Here is a 16458-nt window from a genome sequence, read left to right on the forward strand (position 1 = left end):
CCACCTGCTACCACCCCCGCTGCCACCACCACTACCGCCACCACCCACCACCCGCCACTACCTTCCATCCGCCCGCTACCTTCCCGTCACCACCACTCACCACCCACCTGCCACCACCATCCACCACCCGTCACTACCCACCTGCCACCACCACCCACCTGCCACCCACGCCGCCACCACCACCTGTCACTTACTCGCCACCAGCCACCATCATCTACTACCCGCCATCAGCAACTACCAGCCACCACCCACCACTACCCACCACCCGCCACCACCCACTCGGCACCACCCACCACTTGCCACAGTCACCCACTTACCGTCACCACCGCCACTATTACCCACCCGCCACCACCAACCACCACCCGCCATCCACCACTCATCTGCCACCACCATCCACTCACCCGTCACCACTTTCCACCACCGTCTTCCGCCGCCACAACCCGCCCCTTGCCACCACTTTCCACCACCGTTTTTCGCCATCACCACCCACCCACCCACCCGTCACTTGCCACCACCATCTTCTGCCACCATCACCCACCATCTACCATCATTTTCCACCACTGTCTTTCGCCACCACCACCCGTTATCATTTTTCACGACCATCTTCCGCCGCCACCACTCGTCACCACCCACCACCCGCCACCACTTGCCATTTCTCACTTTTTTTAAAAATAAATAAAAATTAATTTATAAAATTTTTATAAATATAAATCGAATGCGTAAACCTTATCAAAACAAGCCCTAAGCTGCTGCTAAAAAAACAAAAGGCGCTAAATAAAAATTAATTAGCGCCAAAACTGAAAAATATGAAACTTTTAGCCAAAAATATTAAAATTAAGAAATTTCATCTCTTTCAATATACTATCTCGCTCCATCTTCATCCTTCATCACCACCGACATGCTTTACTCTCCTACCCTAAACCTTTCTCTCACTCACGCTCATTGATTGACCTTTCTCTCCCTCTTCTCCAACCCTCTTCATCGACCTCATAGCTAGCGCACACTAATCGCCGCTTCAGTTGCCCCTGGTGAGTGGAAAAAGAGAAGCAACGATGAAATGAAACAAAAGGATGAGAGAGTGAAGATTGGAAGGCGGTGTGTTTAGGGTTACAAAGGAGGCCATGGTAGAAGAAGAATGATGATGGAAGTGGAGGACAGACTCTCCCCTTGTTTTCACAAACAGTCAACTCTCTCTCTCTCTCTCTCCATCCTTCCCTAGGTATTTATTCCCTCCAATTTTCTTCATATTTATTTGCTTTAGATTGCTTGAGATTTGTTGATTGCCTATTTTTTTCATTTTTTTTTAAAAAAATTACTTGATTGCTTCTGTTAATTGCTTCAGATTTGTTGATTTGTAGCATAATTTATGTTGAAATTTTTGTTCAAAATTGGTGAAACAATTTCTGTTTAAAAAACAAAATTATTTTAAACAATCTGTTTCTGTAAACAAATTTTTGCTTTATATTTGTATCCTTTTGTTTTTGTTTTTTTAATGGATTTAAAACTAATATGGGTGAGAATATTTTGGTATTTTTGATGATTTCTTATTAATTTTGATGGGTTTATGATTAATTTTGTTTGGTTTAATTGACATAAATCCTTTTAAACTCTAGATTTATTTTTAGTGGGTTTATGATTTTTTGTGCTAGTTTTGAATGCTGAGTTCAATCTTTTATATTGGCCATTTTGGTATTCTGTTTTCTAGATGTCAACTCTCTACAATCTAAGATATTCAGGAGCAAACAATGAAATATTAGCAGGACTTTTGAGAGCTTTAAATGGGTCACGGTCCCTTTTCCACCCCTGGTTCTGCCTTGGTACATGTTACTGCTAGAAAAGGAGAGTTGGAGAGACAGAGAGGCCTCCATATATATCAAAATTAGTGAAAGATAAGATGTGTTTGCCTCAAGGCATCAGTAGAGGGGCTATTTATAGATATTTTCACTTTTGGCTTTGGCTGATGAAATGGTGACACCTGTTTTATGTTTATTAAAGTGATGTAATCTTTTTCCCATCTGGCATCCCCTTGGTGCCTTCCAGTCACTAGCATTACCCTCTTATTCCCCTTAGATGATTAGCTCCTTGAAGCCTTTAGATCAATCCCACAACATAACATGAAAATGGCTTCCTAGTGCTCGCACCTACCTCTTTGATGGACCGTACTAATAAAATTGTCAATTTGTCTAAGGTTCCATTTCATCTTTTGGATGAATTTGCATCACTAGTCTAGGTGATCATCTGTTGGCTGTGCTAGAACCTGTTATAAGTAGTTGCCTTGTTAAGGTAATGTCTGTGAAGTCTTAGAATTAAATTATTTCTTAAATGAATGCACTTTGTTTTGATCATATTAGATGATATGATACTTGGTTATGAGCAACCATTTGTTTTGGAATTTTGGTGCTGTAATAAACTTTAGTTTAATGTTTGTGTGTTTGGGCATCCCTGATAGTTCTTTTACATGTTCAAATGCAAAAGATTTTGAGGGACCCTCTTTTGAATTGTCTAGGCATGGTGCACTACGTCTTAGTGCAGTTTGGATCTTTGGATCCCTTTTGGTGTATATTTTCTTTGGATGGGTGCTATATTTGTGTTTTGTAGTTATTGCACCTTCTCTGGTCTTAGTCTCAAAATTGGCAAAAAAATTCAAGGATCTGCTAGAAGTCGTCTATAGCTTACACAACAAACATGGATAAATATAGTCATTTGACAATTCAGATACACATCACACAGAGAAAATTATGTTTGCTGTTACATATGCACTCATCTAAATTTTAAAGTAATTATTTTTTAAAATTTTAAAAGAATTAAGTAATTATTTTAAATTTTTTTAAAAGAATTACAATTGAGACATAGCCCAATATGACTTCTAATTTTAACATTTTTTCTTATTAGATAAATAAAGACATTATCAACAAACTTTTTGCAATAAAGTGTGCACACGTTTTTCTTTTTAAGGTTGCCATGGGAGGGTTTTTTGGTACATGGCTTCATCTCAACACTCTTGTGTCTGGAGTTTATAAAGTCTCTCTTGAGTTCTTTCCCTAGAAGCTCACCTGTCCTAGAAAAATAGTTTGGATTCTGGTTACTAGATTTATTTCTTTAGTAACAAATATAAGAAAAGTGTGATCTTTATCTGTTTTTGTAGTAGTGTTCGTAGGTGGAAGTATGTTGATGCCTCCGTTAAGGAGGCGATGTTTCAACGCTTGAATGTAAGTTCGTTTTCTGCTTATAGGAGATTTTACTCATTTTTATAATAGGTTAGAAATCTTAATTATTTTATTGTAATTATTTTATTTTTTATAAGAATTATCTATGACTTATCTATTTTTGCAGGATCAATTTGATTTACAAGGAGACCCTGTTGATATAGAGAAGGCAATGAACACAAAATTTGGTCGGAGATTGAGTAACCATACCTATAGGCTGCACAAACAATTCATGGAGCTGAAGGAGGCTAAAGGGGAGGAGTATGCAAGAAACCACCCACCAAAGAATGTCGATCCTACCAAGTGGATAGATCTTATTGATAAAAAGTGGAACACTAAAGAATTTCTGGTAACATTTTCATCTTTTTTTATTATATTAGTGAAGAAAGAATTTGATTAGAATAGGGAGAGATTCTAAAACAGCTAGAAAGAACACAATCAATTTGCTGTGAAATTCCATATGTATTCGTTTCCCTTTATCTTTTAGGCATGTAAGTGGAACATAATAAAAACCAAATAAGTGGAAAAATGAGAAAGGGAAACTATTAAACATGGATTGGAAGGCTCGCATAATATGAGATTAATTTATGTTTCGTTAAAGTGCATCTTTCACATCATAGAATAAAGAACTAAGATTTCAGTTTCTATGATTGTATTAATTTTCTGTTTGTTCTTGGGTTTGGTCTGAAGTTTCATGATAATGGTAAGCAACTAGCTAAGTAACTAATATAGGGTATTGAGATAGAACTTTAGATTTGATAAAGTTGCGGAAGAAAGAAAGGGTTATGAGTTTCGTATCAGTAATTGTTCCATATCTTGTGAAATGTAAATGGATTTTTTCACAATCTATCTTGCCCATGCTTATATGCCCCCTATTTGTGAACAGTGTAAATTACTCGTTTTTCTTTTTTCGCCCAGAAAAACCATCTTATGATGAAATCTCAACAAGTCCTCTAATCTATTTTTCACAGAATTGAATGAAACTAGTGAATAATTTGAAATATCTTTTAAGTTGAAATGATATATAGGAAAATGATAGAGAGGAACAATGCAATTTCTTTATTATCAACCATTAAATTTGTTTTACTAGTGATACATTTCATTGTTATATTGGTTCATTATTCCTTACAGGAACAATCAAAAGCCAACATATTTGTCTTACTAATGATACATTTCATTGTTATATTGGTCATTCTTCCTTATAGGAACAATCAAAGGCCAACATCGCGAACAGAGAAAGGATGTATACAAAACATAGGTGTGGTTCTAGGTCAATCCCTGTTAGAGTAGAAAAGCTGGTACGTATCCTTGCACTTTCAGAATTATATTAGATTCTTAGCTTTATTTATTGAATATTTGGTCTATCGAATTAGGCACGAGAAAAGAGATGCTACCTGATCTAGCAGAGTTGTACAAGGAAACGCACTATAATGAGAAAACACATGAGTGGATCTCATCTCAAGCTCAGTGTAATTATGTGAGTATATATTGCAATTTTTATTAACAAAATTTTAGAATATTATTTGTTATAATCTTATTTAATTTTCTAATAATTATTTAATTTTTTTTTATATTTGATAGGAAAATATGATACAGACACAGGCTGATCACCTCTCACAACCGGGATCAACCCCTTTGACTGCAGAAGAGCTATCAATTAAAGTCCTAAAGCCAAGGTCTGGCTATGTGAAGGGACTTGGCATGAGACCTTCATCCTCTATTAGGAGAGCCACTACCATATATGATGAAACAAATGATTATGTGAAGCGCCTTGAGATGCAAATAGAGACACAAAAGGAACAAATACAAATGCAGAACAATAAAATAGAAGATCTTGAAGAGGGTAAGAAGAAGTAAGGGGAGATAATGGCTGATGTTGTCAACTTTTTGAGGACCAAAGGATTCACTGGACACTTTGGAAGTGAAGGGGACTCATCCACAAGTGGACATACTTCTTGGTAAAGTATATTAACTTTAATATAACAAATTTTATAAAAGAATACATGTTTGAAGAATTAGGAAGTAATGGAAACATGCATATGACATCCAATTTGTACAGGTGCACATGATGTATAAATTGTGAATTAGTCTAAAAAATATATTTTTTTCTCTATACTTAAAGCTTGAAAAAAGGCTGTCGAAATGCTAAATTATCACACAATTATAGATTTGTACAAGAACCAATAGAAACACCTTAGGAGGGACCAATATAAGTTGTATGAACTTACGGCACATTAATGGGATGCACCATTTGTGAATTAGCCTTAAAATTAATTTTTTGTTCTCATAATCTAAAAAAAAGTCTGTTACAGGGATAAATTGTATAATTGATCTAATTGTAAATTGATGAGTTACTAATGTTTTTAATCTTTTGTATAATTGATTAATTACTAAAACTTTTAATTTATTTTTTTGCAGATTGGATTGGGGTGGCATTTTTGACGTGCAACAATGATGTAATTTGTTTGAATGTTCATTTTTGTTTGATAAGGATACACATACTTTTTGGAGTTACACTAGTTATTGTTGGATTTTTGGTGGAATTGAACAAGTTATAACTTTTGGATATTTTGTGGATATTTCACTATTTTATTATATCATGATGAAATTATTTGTAATGATGAATGGATATTTTCATTTTGTTAATTCGTAAATGTGTTGATAACAGGTTAGGTTAAGTTGTGATGGAATTCTTATATTCAACAGGTTTCAACATGAACATGGTCATATTTGTTGAACTAAAATTTAGATTTTGATAAAATAGGTATATAATGTGGAAAAAAATATTATGAAATTATTGACAAAATTTTCCATCCCTAAAGAAGGTTTTTTTTGTCTCTTATTTGGCTTAGGTGGATGATTAATTTTGTCATAAATTCTTTATTTCGTCGCTAAATGAATTTGTCACGACAAAAAATATTGTCACATTTTGTCACTATTACCCTCAATGTGTGACGAATTTTTTTTGACATTATTTCATCATTTTTAATGATGAATTTGTTTTTATCTCTATTGGTAGTTTCTTTGACAAAAAATTTTCTTCTTCGTTTATATTAAATGTGACAAAATTATTTTGTCTCCATTTCTTATATTTATGACAAAATACTTTTGTCTCTAATTTCTCCTTTAATGACAAAATATTTTGTCACTAATTACTTATAAGTATGTTCCCAACAGAGTGTATTGGAGACAAAAAAAATTCGTCACAAATTTATCATTTTTAATGATGAATTTGTTTTTGTCTCTATTGGTAGCTTCTTTGACAAATTTTTTTTGTCTTCGTTTATATTAAACGTGACAAAATTATTTCGTCTCTATTTCTTATATTTATGACAAAATACTTTTGTCTCTAATTTCTTCTTTAATGACAAAATATTTTGTCGCTAATTACTTGCAAGTATGTTCCCAACAGAGTATATTGGAGACAAAAAAATTCGTCACAAATTTATCATTTTTAATGATGAATTTGTTTTTGTCTCTATTGGTAGCTTCTTTGACAAAAAATTTTCGTCTTCGTTTATATTAAACATGACAAGATTATTTCTTCTCTATTTCTTATATTTATGACGAAATACTATTGTCTCTAATTTCTTCTTTACTGACAAAATATTTTGTCGCTAATTACTTACAAGTATGTTCCCAACAAAGTGCATTGGAGACAAAAAAATTCGTCACAAATTTATCATTTTCAATGACGAATTTTTTTTTTCGTCTCTAAGACCCTTTAGCGACGACCCTTTGGAGACAAAACGGGTGACGAAAAATGTTCGTCGTAATTAGTTTGGGTGACGAAATATATACATTTTGGGACAAATTTGTTTCGTCTTTAAATCCCAAATTTGTTGTAGTGACTCCCAAATCACTATCCCGGAAGCTGAATCTGATACCCGCAGATAACTGATTTCAAAATACTGAACTGGTGCCCGCAGGCCTGATACCCAGAAATACTGAATTGGTACCCGCAGGCCTGATGCCCAAACTTGTAAGCTGATACATGCATTCGTATAGAGACGCACTCTAAAAGCACATAACAAACAAGTAAGAGCGAAAACACCCCTATGTTGGGGTAAGGTTTCCCTGTCCTATTTTGTCAGGAACTAGGGTTTCACTATGCACGCAGCGGTTTCAAACAACCTATAAACGGGTAAGCAACCTGTCCTAGTTTGGAATGGTCACTATGGATTCCGAATATGCACTAGGTCGAATGGTCAAAAAGGATGCCCCGGTAAAACCGGGATTTGTGTTTCCACACTGGCAAAGCCCGTAACCGGTCAACCTTATGGCACTCTTCTCGAAGCGAGCCTCCGGCAAACCGTTCAGGAATAGCAGATGGCAAACACGGTGTCCTAGGCGCACCAATGCAAATGCAATGCAAAGAAACACATAAGTGCAGTCAAAACAAGATATCATGAGTTCGAGTCAAGTTCTCTAAGTCTCCAGTAGAGTCGCCAGAAATTGTAGACGCGCCCTCGGGCCTCACTATAGTTCGGACTCAATTGTCACGGTCCTGTATCTAATCTCGTGGAGTGCAATGCAAGACCGATGAATCATCAAAGAGTCCAAATCCAGCAAATCGTTTTTGAAAACATATTTTTTTGAAAGAAATGCCAAACATGGACTGCTTTGCCAGATACAGAGTCGCCACCTAAATATTTTATTTTTGGGGAAATTTAGGAAACCCTGACTCGTTACCTAAGGCCACGTGTCCGTCATCACCAAAATTGTTTCGGCTCGGGAACTTGGGTACGATTGGGGAAGGTCACTTCGTGAGCACCCCCGCTCGCCCGATCAAAGATCGGGTGCTACTAACCATGATATCTAGGTTTGAAAACATTATGCGTTCTTATTCCGATTATTAGCCTAGATTTACTATGTGATGCGCACAGCATACAAATATAGACCGAATCGCCTGAATTGGAACAACACATCTCATGTTTGTTTTGAAAACGATTTGCTACTCGCAAGTAGGCTAAAATGTGGATTTGCCACCCTCAGGTGGGCTTAGAAAACAAAATGATTTGCCACTATCTAGTGGACTTAAAACTCACAATTGATGAATTGTTCCAATCCAAATAACCAAACCTTCACCCACAGGCATTCAGGCAGATATATCACATAAGCACATAGCCTCATGGTAAGCATGCTATCATGGCAACACTCACACTCATGCAAGGATGCTAAAGCATAAACACTAAACGAGTACTCCAAGCCAAAACAGAAACTAGTTAGAAATTCATGCATGATCCTAACTATATAGAAATGCCTAATGCAACACATACAGGAATGCAACTAAGATAGGCTCGGCTATTCTAAAGATGGCATATGAAATGCTACAACTAACAAGTATTCAACTTGGAATTGAAATACAAATGCAGTTAGTATGATGCACCGAGCCCGGTGCATGCAATACAGATAAATGATGCAAACATGCAAGTATAAGTATGCCAATTGAAACATGCCCTAATCTAACCATCATAAGCTAGTAAATAAAAGGGAGAAAGACGTGGGGTTGGAAGACATACATCACACGTACACACACTTATTACAGTTGTGCCCTCACTTGGAGGGTCCGAATAAATAATATATAGTCCGAATAAATACAAAATCCTAATTAATTAACAAATTAATCTAGGAAAGCAGGTTAATTAGCATGCAAATCCATGGACCGCCTCAGCTCTGTTCCAAATGATGAATGATGTATGCTTGAGGTGCCTTGCGCAGAAATCCATTACGATGCCCCAGTTTGCCTCTGTTTGCAATTGTTCTTGGAATATTGCGCAACGCTCCAGAAGGCCGCTGATTTCTGATTTACTGCAACAGAGAGCAATAAAGGGGCATGGCAAAGTATTTTCACATATGTATGCATGACTACTCTTCAGGGAGTGTAGTCCTCGATCCTCGTGTCACCAATCACGCATATCGATGCATGATGGCCGAGGAGTCGAATTGCACAAATCAATATGAAATGAATGCACATGAAAACACAACAAGACCTAAACTCCATCATGAGTAATTCAGAGTGTCGGCGACAGGGAATTGAGACACGTTCCGTCATTCAGAGTACGAAACGTACCTCGTTTCTCGTGCTTGGGCTAACTCCTATCCCAAACACGATGCAAATGAGATGGCATACACAATGCGATTAACATACAACCTAGCATACGCAATGCTATGAAATGGCATACACAATGCTCGATATGACATGGCATACACGATGCTCTAACATACAACCTAGCATACGTAATGCTATGAAATGGCATACACAATGTATGATGGACTTATACCAACATGAGTGGACCTCAGCCACACTCACATCAGTGGCCATGAGATGGAAAAGAGATAACCTAAATACGTGCACACATGCACGCATACCGAGGACCGAACCTAAGGCATCAAATGCCACTCTACCAAAGCATGGCAAGGGATGAAAGATGGCATACAAACATGTAATTTTCAGCACTGAAACATGATGCTAAATGGTCCCGAAACATGGAAATATGGCACCCGATGCATGGAATGAGCCCCGAAACTCAAGACTAGGCACATGTATTGAACCACAAGTATACAAAGCAAGCATTATTTGATCATGAAGTCAAAAGACAGAGCCAAGGAAGTCCCAAAACATGCACATTTCTAGTTTAGAGCATGGCCAAAAGATGCTAACATGATGGACTAAAATAGCATGCAACATTGACTAGCAAATATGGTTTACATGGCATGTATATGAAGAAAATGAGAACTCATCAAAGTAGCCAAAAACAGTGAATAAAACATGCCAAAATATGCCCAAATAATCACTTAAATGCAGCCAATGCATGCAAAAATGAGGGGCTTCTTTGGAAGGCCATTCAAGGGGTTGTTAAGCACATATAAGATAGACACTTAGCATGGCAAAACCAACTCTGGAAATGGATTATGATAGCCCTAAAACTCACAAAATTGGCCCTGAAATCAGTCAAAGAAGCATACGATGAAAGGCCCCCTCAAAAGGCCTTGAATGGAATTGTTCTACACATGCACTATGGACATGAAATATGATCAAAGGGGCCCTGGATAGACCTAAGGCAGACCTTAATACCCACAAAATTGGGCCCAGAAAGTAACTTCAATGCATACAAAATAGAGCCCCTTTGGAAAGCCAATGATGCCAGTAAAGAAAATGAGGGGTGAGAGGGTCACCCCTCTATGATTTCAAAGCTCAAAACCTCATCAAAGCCACTGAAAATCCCTTGGATTTCAGTGGCTAAGAGGCTAAAACAAGTCTAATGCAAATGCTCTAATGCATAGCCCTAAATATGAAGGAATGGAGCATGCAAGGAAGGACATGACTCCAAACAGAAAAGTGACCTCAAGAAAAATTAAAGAGGAGGTCAAAAAAAAGCTTTTTCCAGTTTATAACAAACCTCGAAAATGTTCACAAGTAGGGCTAAAGTATGATGCAAAAACAACCCTAAAAGAGAGATAGATGGTAAGGGGAAGTAGAGGACCTCAAACAGCAAAGTGCCCTCAAACAAAGTTGAAGAGGAGCTCAAAATATGACACTTTCTAGTTTATGACAAAGCCCAGAAATACTTGCAAATGAAGCTAAGTAATGAAGCAAAAAAATGCAAGTTTGAGGGAAATGGACACTTACCCTTGAAGAGCCGACCTCCAGCAGCTTTTGGACCAAGTTGGTGAGCTTTCAACCTCTGCAAATGACTTCCAAGGTGCTGGAATGGATGATGGAGCTGTGGTGCTAAGGGTTGTAGTGTAAATGGACCAAGAAAATTAGGGTTTTGGAGCTTGGAATAGTGACAATGGAGGAGGGAGGTTGTAAGCCTTAAGCAAAAATGTCTAACCCTTAGATATGAAGAGAGGGCCTCTCTTATAGAGAAGAGAGGCCAAAGCTTCTCTTGGAAGCTTCAAAGATCCTCCATACACGTGTATGGAGAATGCACCAAATGCCCCCCAGCTGGCACAGCTGTAAAGCATTCAGAGAGGGCAAAAAGCAAGAAGCAGGCCGGCCAGTTAAAGTGGCCGGCTGGCCACTCCCCCTGGTCGGCCGACCAGGGGTCAAAAGGTTCAAGCAAAAATGCTGGTCGGCCTACCTGGAAAGGTGGCCTCCCAGATGAGTACAACACAACCCTGTGGAGAAAAGCCAGAAAATGTGACCTAAAAGAGAGAGAAGCTAGCTTTTAGAGGGGGTTCAAAAGGGTCAAGATGAATTTCTGGCCGGCCTACCCATATTGGTGGCCTCCCAGATGAGCACAACACAATGGTGGTATGAAAAGCCAGAAAATGTGGCTCAAAAGTGGGAAAAACCAGCTTTCGGTCAGAAAAATCGGCTTTTGGAGAATGAAAATGAGAAAACTGACTTTTCAGGAGAAAAGGTGGCCGGCCACCATGCTACCCCCTCCCTAACAGTGAAAATAGGGTCTCCACCAAAAATGGACCAAGACGGATGCAAAACGAAGGTTCGGGGGCCAAAACGCGCGGTTCGGGGCCCCAAAAGCAGGCCGTTAGGCACCAGAAGTGGCGTATGACCACGAAGGTGGTCTCCCGGGCCACAGTGTCCCTCTAAAGGGAGGAAATAAGGTGTGTACCAAAAATCGAAGCAAACGGAGGTAGTTAAGCGGTCCCGAACCGAGGCACACGGCCGACGGCTCCGAAAACCGGAAATTGGGCTCCAAATGGGAAAAATGGCCTACGACCACGAAACATAGCCTACGGCCACTGAGAGATGGTCTACGAGACCTCTCCCTCCCTTTGGGAAGAGAAAATGGAGAAAACAGGACCCGGTTCGCAAACCGAGACAAGGCACAAAAAGAGCCTCGAAGTCCGGAGGCAAGGCTCGCAGCCGAGACTCTGAAACCTCAGATCGAGCACAAAATGCAACATCACCGGGCGCTCAACTGGTGACGTCTGAGTCTTAAGGTCCGTCGAAAATGGGGTGTCTACATCAGGTTCTGAGACATGCTTGTATAAATGGAAAATTGGATAAATAAAGGAAAGTGGGACGTAACATGGACTTGATTGTCGTGGAACTGTATTGTGATATAAATTGGTTTATAAGTGTTAACCATCAATCAAATGCTATTGTTTTAGTCATTGCTTATATCTAGTTTAGTATATCTCTACTGGGCATTGGCTCACCCTATATGGGACATCATTTTCAGGTTCAGGTGATATGCAACCTCCAAGGACATAGCTTGGAAGGTTTTGGGAGTTGAAGACTCTTTTGGTTGTTTTGTTATTTTGGTATTACATGTAACTTCAAGCCGAGGGCTTAACGTGTATAAGTTAGTACTCTTTTTTTTTTGTAACCAAGTATTGGCTTGGAAAGTTGTAAGCCCATAGGGCATTTACTTTTGTTGTCAACATGTAATACTTTTATAATGAATACTCTAATAAATAAAAATATGCTTTATTCTCTTATGTCTATGCATGTCAAGAATGTGGGTTTATATGTATTATTTTGAGGGCATTACAGAATGTAGACTACATAAAAGTAGTTTTATATATTTCTTTAATCGGTAATTGTGGTATGTTCCAACTTACATCAATTTTATTATTTTGTCTTTCTACATCTTCTTCATTAATTTCTAGACCTTGATTAAGTATAGAAGGTAGTGTTATTGACCTGGAGTTAATATAAGAGTTACTTCCAAATAATCGACTCATTTTTCCCTTTTTCTAAAAATAGCTTACAATGAGGTTAATACATTGTCTAAACTTATCATGTTTTCACATACGATGTGTTTACTCATACCCATTGTGGGAAACCTCTATGTATCCAATACTGCCTAACCAAAGGACTTACCTAGGACTTGGGATGAAAGATGGGTGGCTAGTAACAAAGTGGAAAGACACAGATAAAGTTGTTGACAGATTAAGAGGGCTGGAAACAATTTTTATAAAGAAAGAAACAGAGTTTGATTAAATAGAAACAACACTTTAATTAGCAACATCAATTAGTTAGCAACTTGGCTCTGATACCAAAAGAGACCAAAAAAATGTATCAATTAGCAACATGAATCAATTAGAAACAGCATTTTAAAAATACAAAAAATGTACTGAATTCTTGTATTTTTTTTTTTTATATATTTTTGGTATTTAGTGAATTTTTAAATATTGTTTTTATAATTTTTTTACTTTTTAGGTGTATTTATGTTAGGTGTGTCTAAAAAGTAAAAAAATTGCTTAAAATATTAAAAAAATTCAGTAAAAACAAAAAAACACAAAAAATAAGAAAGTAGAATTTTCTTAGAAGTGTTTTTGGAAAAATGGAACCAAACAAGCTGAATAATATTTTTTAATATTATTTAGTTTAGTAATGATAAAGACCCCCCATAAAACACAACTCCTATAATCCTTAAAATGATCTAAACTATTCATGTCACTATCAAAAATAAAAAAAAAATAAAAAAAATTCAAACATATTAATAATCAATATAACAGTTCATGGAAATTTCCATCCTCCTTTATCGACTCACAAACATTTTCCTATTTAGTTGGTCGAGAGAGTGCAACCTTCGCCGCGGTCAATGGTGGATATCACTTTCGTTGAATATGAAATTTAACTAATTTATTAAAAGAATTTTTGTTTGATTTGATATTAATTATAATATATTTTATGTATTATATTTGATTTTTAGAGAGCTAATGAGTATTTAAAAATTTGTTTAGTGTCAATTAGAGTTTTAGAATAATATTAATGATCATGAAAAAAAATATTATAAAATATATCATAAAATTTTTTCATCATTTGATTAGTGTATGAAATTTTATTATGTGTATAATTTAAATGTGAAGAATCTTTCACAATTATTTTCATTATATTTTTTTCATGATTCCTAACATTATTTAGAATTTTAATATAAAGTTTAAGAATTAATAATATTTTTTAACATTATTTAGTTTAGTAATAATAGAGATCCCCACAAACACAATCCCTACAACTTTCAAAATGATTTGAACTATTCTTGTCACTATTAAAATAGAAAAATAAAAATTCAAACACATCAATAATTAATACAACAGCAGAGATCATAAAAATCCTCCTTTATTGGGTCACAAACATTTTCCTATTTAGTTGGTCGAGAGAGTGCAACCTTCGCCAAGGTCAATGGTAGATACCACTTTCGTTCAATATGAAATTCAATTAATTTATTAAAAGAATTTTAATTTGATTTCGTATTAGTTATAATATATTTTATATATTATATTTGATGTTGAGAGAGCTAATGAGTATTTAAAAATTTGTTTAGTGTCAATTAGAGTTTTAGAATAATAAGAATTATGAAAAAAATATTATAAAATATATCATGAAGATTTTTCTTCCTTTGATTAGTGTATGATATTTTATTATATGTATAATTTGAATGTGGAGAGTCCTTCATAATTATTTTCATTAGATTTTTTTTATGATTCCTAACATTATTTAGAATTTTAATATAAATTTTAAGAATTAATAATATTTTTTAATATTATTTAGTTCACGTATGATAGAGGCCCCCCATAAAACACAACTCCTACAAATCTCAAAATGATCTGAATCATTCATGTTACCGTCAGAGATAGAAAAATAAAGATTCAAATACATCAATAATCAACACATTAGTAGAAGTCATGAGAATCCTCCTTTACGTGAGTCACAAACATTTTCCTATTTAGTTGGTCAAAAGAGTGCAATCGGGGTTAATTTCGTCTCTTTCAATAATTGGAAATTGGTGGATACCACTTTCCTCAAATATGAAACCAATTAATCTATTAAAAGAATTTTAATTTAATTTAGTATTAATTATAATATATTTTATATGTTACATTTGATTTTTAGAGGTTCAATGAGTATTTAAAAATTTGTTTGGTGTTTTTTAATAGAATAATGTTATATGCACTAATTAGTGTACCAACTAGTGTTTAAATTAATGATGTGACATTATTTAAGAAAATTTTAGTATTAATAATTTGTATAATGAGGATTATTAATAATAATGTCATAACTAATGTTGATATACTATTTAATAGAGTAATTAGTGTATATAATATCACCGTTTTTAATATATAGTCTAAGAATTAATAATATTTTTTCATATTATTTAGTTTTCCGAAGGAGTGCGGCGACTATTATTGTTATTGACTCATCTTCGTTGAGAGTGCACTTCAATTGGTGGGTAATGCATTGTGCTTGATTCGTTGATGTGGTTACCGTCTCTGATTTGAAATTGATTTGGATTTAGTAATCCTTCCGTCTAATATCCAACGCACTCCTCAACTTGAATTTATTAGTAATTTTTTCTTTTTTCTTTTTATTTATTTTTATTTTTTTAGCAATTATCAACATATAGTGTTTGAAATTCGTACTCATTTCAAAACTTAAGCTTGAATTTGTAGTGGGTCTGGGCATGAAGATTGCAGGCTTGTAGGGATGGATTAACAGCTAAGCATCCATAAAACAAATAATAAATATTCTTCATGGTCATAGCATTCTCAACTTCTGAGGTTAATTTTTGGGGAAATTGCAAGTGAGTTTAAAAAAAAAACAATTCAAATTGGTGGTAAATTTAATCAACTTTAATAATTAAATTTAATTTTTTTTATGAATTTATAAATATTTTGTGAAGATATCACTGATTTGCAATTTTCTCTTAATATTTTGTGTTTTTTAGTTTGACTTATTTTTGCTTTTAATAAACTTTTTTCAACATGAACTAAAATGACTTTATATTTAAGATTTATCTCTACTAAAGCATTTTACAAAATTTAAAAATTGATTCAATTTTTTAAGAATTGCAAATAGGCAAACATAAGTCAATTTTTTGTATTTAAAAAATAAACTAAAATCTTACTTATTTTTGTTTTTAATAATTTTTTTTCAAAATTTTAAAAATTTTCTAGTCTAGACCAACATTTAAAATAAAGATTTAAATTCAAAAGTTGAATTTTTTTTAAAGAAAAGGTCCATAAAATAAGTTTGACTTTGTTAGTATTGACAATTGAAGTAAGGAAGTCATTATTCATATTTTATTTTGTTTCCAATATATATATATATATATATATATATTTTCATCTTTATTATATATAGTTACATTAATATTTTTAAAATTTTAATTTTTTCAAAAAATATATTTTATATGAAATAATATTAATATAATTGTATATTAAAAATAAACAAAAAAAATATATTTAAAATAAATTAGAATGCGAATAGCGCCTATTTCAACTAATTCTCATGATTGACAAAAGAGGGATAAGCTCCTAAGGCAGACAAGGT

The 16458-nt window shown here is 34.9% G+C and overlaps 1 protein-coding gene and 1 long non-coding RNA gene across 2 annotated transcripts; both read left to right on the forward strand.

The window, feature by feature from the left end:
- Positions 1 to 3152: 3152 nt before the first annotated feature.
- LOC145823508 (uncharacterized) lies at positions 3153 to 4552 on the forward strand. Its single transcript, XM_082923010.1, has 3 exons — positions 3153 to 3209; positions 3334 to 3555; positions 4412 to 4552. Exons 1-3 carry the CDS (start codon positions 3192 to 3194, stop codon positions 4535 to 4537), a joined length of 366 nt encoding a protein of 121 aa, XP_082779136.1. The 5' UTR covers positions 3153 to 3191; the 3' UTR covers positions 4538 to 4552.
- Positions 4553 to 5131: 579 nt separating this feature from the next.
- Positions 5132 to 5824, forward strand: LOC145823509 (uncharacterized). Its single transcript, XR_014365793.1, has 2 exons — positions 5132 to 5164; positions 5625 to 5824. It is a non-coding gene; the product is annotated as an uncharacterized LOC145823509 (long non-coding RNA).
- Positions 5825 to 16458: the final 10634 nt, after the last annotated feature.

The sequence above is a fragment of the Camellia sinensis genome, chromosome 4 (assembly GCF_055761805.1).
Source record: "Camellia sinensis isolate YWXY chromosome 4, ASM5576180v1, whole genome shotgun sequence".
NCBI lineage: Eukaryota > Viridiplantae > Streptophyta > Magnoliopsida > Ericales > Theaceae > Camellia > Camellia sinensis.